At 35.3% G+C, this 4881-nt stretch overlaps 1 protein-coding gene across 1 annotated transcript; it reads left to right on the forward strand.

The window, feature by feature from the left end:
- Nucleotides 1–516: 516 nt before the first annotated feature.
- LOC109169439 (receptor kinase-like protein Xa21) lies at nt 517–4319 on the forward strand. Its single transcript, XM_019318321.1, has 3 exons — nt 517–1249; nt 1283–3206; nt 3946–4319. The coding sequence occupies exons 1-3, from the start codon at nt 635–637 to the stop codon at nt 4317–4319; spliced, it is 2913 nt and encodes a 970-aa protein (XP_019173866.1). The 5' UTR covers nt 517–634.
- Nucleotides 4320–4881: the final 562 nt, after the last annotated feature.

Consider the following 4881-nt stretch of genomic DNA (forward strand, 5'->3'; position numbering starts at 1 on the left):
AATAGTATTAAAGCAACGCAGAAATAGAGTCAGGTGGGACGGTCTCCCAGTACAAAGAACTAGTTTGGGCATAGGCCCCAGAAGCAAGAGTATGAATCATATCCGAATGCAAAATGCAATTTTTTTCTTTTTTTGGTCTAACTTGCAAGTATTACCCCTATGGAAAAATGCTATTTTTTTTCATCTAACCTTTACCTCCTAATAATTAATGCTCACCTCATATCATAATATAAATAAATCTTAATATATTCACTTTAATTTTTAGTTCTTACCAACATCATCTTAACTGGTTGAGCCAATTGGATAAAGTCTTCAATTCTTTGCTTGATTTACTTTCGATGGATGATATGCGAGCTGTTTATACAATAGAATTGAAGAGTTTATCCTGAACATACCCTTGAGTAGTACGTGGTTAAGAGTTTCTTCTCTTACCCTAAAAAAAGAGGTCAATATATTCATCCCATTTAATGGCAAAGTATAATATTTATGTCCTCTATATATATAACAACCTCGATCTCCATCTATACTCATTCTCTCAAGCATTAAACAAATACTCCTTTTGCATCCCACAAATATTATACTTTCCTCCCTCAAAACAGAGAAAAAAAAAAAAAAAAAGCTTCAAGAAATAAGTATGCCTTCAAAAATGTCTTTCCTTGGAGAGCTAACTTGTTGGCACTTCCTCTTACCTTTCTCCATTATCTTCTCCCTTTATTGCCACCCTTCTTTCTCCTTGTCTGCAAACGCTACAGATCAACATGCATTGATATCATTCAAAGATGCTCTAATATCATATCCACTACAACTCACTGCGTCATGGAATGAGTCCATCCATTTCTGTAAATGGGAGGGGATAACTTGTGGCCGCAAACATCAACGAGTTGTTATAATTAACTTGACGTCGAGCAAACTCCAAGGTCCATTATCACCCGCAATTGGAAACCTAAGTTTTCTTAGGGAAATCTGGCTGGATAACAATGGTTTTACTGGCAAAATCCCCGAAGAGATTGGTCGATTATCGCGACTGCAAATCTTGCAGCTTAGTAGCAATTCACTTTCTGGTGAAATACCTAAGAACATATCAGGGTGTTGGCACCTGAAAGTGATTGATTTGGGGATTAACAATTTAACAGGCAGGCTTCCATTAGAGCTCCAATCCTTGTCTAAGCTTCAATACCTGTATGCCAAGCAGAACAAGCTGACAGGAGAGATTCCTACACAGTATGGAAACCTCTCCTCACTAGTGGAGGTCCAAATCATTGAAAACAATCTACAAGGAGAGATCCCAAACTCTCTTGGTAGGCTCAAAAACTTAAGTTCCATCGAGCTCTGCACTAACAACCTTTCTGGCACCATTCCTATGTCAATGTCCAATTTGTCATTAGTGAAATTTGACCTTCAAAACAATCAACTTGAAGGAGAACTCCCTCTAAATATGAGTGATACAATGGAGTTTTTTAGTGTCAGCAACAATAGCTTTGTTGGTCATATACCACTTTGGTTATCAAATGCTCCGGGACTTCAAGTGATTCAACTTGATGATAACAATTTGACTGGAGAAGTACCAAATCTTGGAGGCTTAAAGAACTTGCAAAATCTTTTGCTTGGTGGCAACCAGCATCTTGGAAGTGGAAATTCTGGGGATTTGAAGTTCGTGGCACCCCTAACCAATTGTACTGATCTGCAGGTTCTATATCTGGGGGATTGTAATTTTGGAGGTGATTTTCCACCATATATTGGTAATATCTCAAATCTCACCTATTTTGATATAGAAAATAACCACATATTTGGAAAGATCCCTATTGGAATTGGTCAACTTGTCAACATGGAGCAATTACGGTTGATGGGTAACCAGTTAAGTGGGATTATTCCAAACACTATAGGAAAGCTTCCAAATTTGTATAAGTTGGAACTTGGGTGGAATAAATTGTCTGGGGAAATTCCAACTTCATTGGGAAACATAACCATGTTAAGTACCCTCTCTTTGGCTTCAAACAATCTAGAAGGGCTTATACCTTTTGGTCTAGCCAATTGCAAATTCTTAGATGAAATGGACCTTTATTCAAACAATCTTAGAGGGTACATACCAAAAGAAATTTTTCATCTAGGTTCAGGACTTGTACACGTAGACATCTCCCACAACACTTTAACAGGTCTTCTCCCTTCAGAGATTGGTGGCTTGAAAAGTTTGATCTTTTTGAACCTTTCAAATAATCGACTTTTTGGTAAAATTCCTCTAAGTTTTAGTTCTTTGAAAACTGTTGAAACCTTAGATCTCTCTTCTAATCACCTCACAGGGAAAATCCCAGACACTCTTGCAAACCTTGGTTCATTAACTTACCTTAATTTGTCTCACAATGATCTAGAGGGGGAGGTCCCATTTCAAGGAGTTTTCACAAAAGAAAATGGTGCTTTCCTTGAAGGCAATAATAAGCTATGTGGGGGTGTACAGCTTGTGCTACATTTGCCAAAATGTTCCATAAAACAAATATCCCAAAAATCCCAAATGTCCTTAGGATTGAAGATAGCAATATCTATTCCATGTGTAGTTTTGGCATTATTAGTGTTGGTGTCTTTCTTCATATGCAATTACTTGCAAAGAGGAAGAAAGGATGCATCATTGGAGGGCCAAAAAACAATGGATGCCATACCTATGGTGTCTTACAAGAGCCTACACAATGCAACCAAAGGTTTCTCAGAAGAAAATTTAATTGGCTCAGGAAAGTTTAGCTCAGTGTACAAAGGCAATGTTGATGAACAATGCGATGTTGTTGCTATAAAGGTGCTCAAACTTCAGGTGAAAGGGGCTTCTAAGAGTTTTATTGCCGAGTGTGATGCATTAAGGCAGATCAGGCATCGAAACCTAGCAAAGGTTATATCATCATGTTCTGGCACTGATTATAATGGCAATGATTTCAAGGCAATCATTTACAAATACATGGAAGAGGGAAACTTGGAGACTTGGCTCCATGATTGTTCATCAAAAGCAAATGAGCAAAGTAGTGAGCTTACAAGTTTGGGCTTGGTGGAAAGAGTAAACATTGGGATTGATATTGCTTGTGCACTCGAGTATCTTCATGATGAGTGCGGAACACCTTTAGTTCATTGCGATCTCAAACCGAGCAATGTTCTTTTGGATAGTGACTTGGTTGCTCATGTAAGTGACTTTGGATTAGCGAGGTTTCTTCGGGAGGTTGCACATGCGAGTTCTCGATTATAGTGCTTTTTTTTTTTTTAATTTAGTACTAAATGCTTTTTTTTTTTTTAATTTAGTACTAAATGACTTTTTGTGCTTAATTAGGTACTCAACTTTGATGGTTTTACACAATTGAATCAACTGTTAAAATAACTTGACAATTTCACCTCTATTAATACTCAATTTAGTCTTCAACAGTTCAACTACAGTAGTTTTACTCAAGTAGCTCTATTACAATGTAGTATCTGTTCATATACTTTCTCAACCTACTAAAACACAAAGAGCTAATAACACCTCCACTGAGGCTCGAACTCACAACCTTATAAATGAAAGTCCAACCCGGGTACCATTGGACCACATAGTCCTGGTCTCTATTTAGTTATCTACTATAGTTGTTACTCAATTGGGTAAAACCATCAAAGTCGAGAACCTAATTAACCACAAAAAATCGTTCCGGACTACATTAAAAAAAAAAAAAAAAAAAAAAAAAAAAAAAAAAAAAACCCACTATAGTTGAGGACTAAATTAGGTATTAACTCTTGTTTTTTTTATTTTTTTTTTTGGTGAAAGGTATTAACTCTAATTTTGTATAAGTAACTTGAAGGTAAATTTCAAGTGTTTTCATGAATCTCAACATCTTTGAATTCATATTACTATTTCGAGCGACATACAATTTACTTTAAATATTTGTTACCTTTATGTACTTATTAATGTGCTATGGTCTAAAATTAAATATCTATATCTCTCAGAGTATGGCATGGGAAGTGAAATCTCAACATTTGGCGATATGTATAGCTTTGGAATACTCCTATTGGAAACATTTACAGGAAAAAGTCCCACCGATGAAACTTTCATTAATGGTTTAAATCTACATGAGTATGTTAAAAGTGCCCTACCGGATAGAGCCATGGAGATTGCTGATCCAAGACTGCTATACAATGAGGACACTTCAAGCAGAAGCTCTCATATAAGCAATGATAGAATTCTTGAAATAGTATGTTCAGTTTTGGGGATTGGGATTGCTTGTTCAGTGAAATCGCCAAGAGAAAGGATGGATGCTTGCACCGCAATGAAAGAATTACGATCAATCAAAGCCAGCCTTTTGCGAACAATGCAACATTGAGAGAAAGTTTGTTCACATTTTCTTCTTGCTTAATAAGTTCAAATAGTGAAGCAATATGTTTTCTTTATCATAATTTACGTTGTATTTTTATTGCTTTAGCATTCTCAAGTCCGATGTTTGTGTTTTGTACGATGTATTTCTTTTACTTGTGAATTCTCTAGTACTAATTAATATGTTTTTATTTTTGTAGGATACTAATTAATATTCCATCAGTCCCATTTTATCTGTCTTACTTACTATTCATTGGTCAAAGTAACTCTTTCTTCTTTGTTTATTTTCTTCAGTATTTTTTTACTTAATTTTAAATTTGATTTTTTTTTTTTTGTGTTTAACAATATTTTTATCGTAGTTTCTAACTCTTTAAATATATAAATTTTATATACTAATACTAAAGTTAATATTATGAAAAATTGAACTAAAAATAACTTCAGGTAAGCCCCTACTGTGGGCCTTAGCCCTATTTTTTTTTTTGGAGGTGTATTCACTAGAAAACATCTTGGATCCTTTATTTGAGGGGTAACCTGGTAGGAAATTAAACATCTTGGGTTACTAGGACTAGTTA

Source organism: Ipomoea nil, unplaced genomic scaffold (genome assembly GCF_001879475.1).
Source record: "Ipomoea nil cultivar Tokyo-kokei standard unplaced genomic scaffold, Asagao_1.1 scaffold3314, whole genome shotgun sequence".
Taxonomy (NCBI): Eukaryota; Viridiplantae; Streptophyta; class Magnoliopsida; order Solanales; family Convolvulaceae; genus Ipomoea; species Ipomoea nil.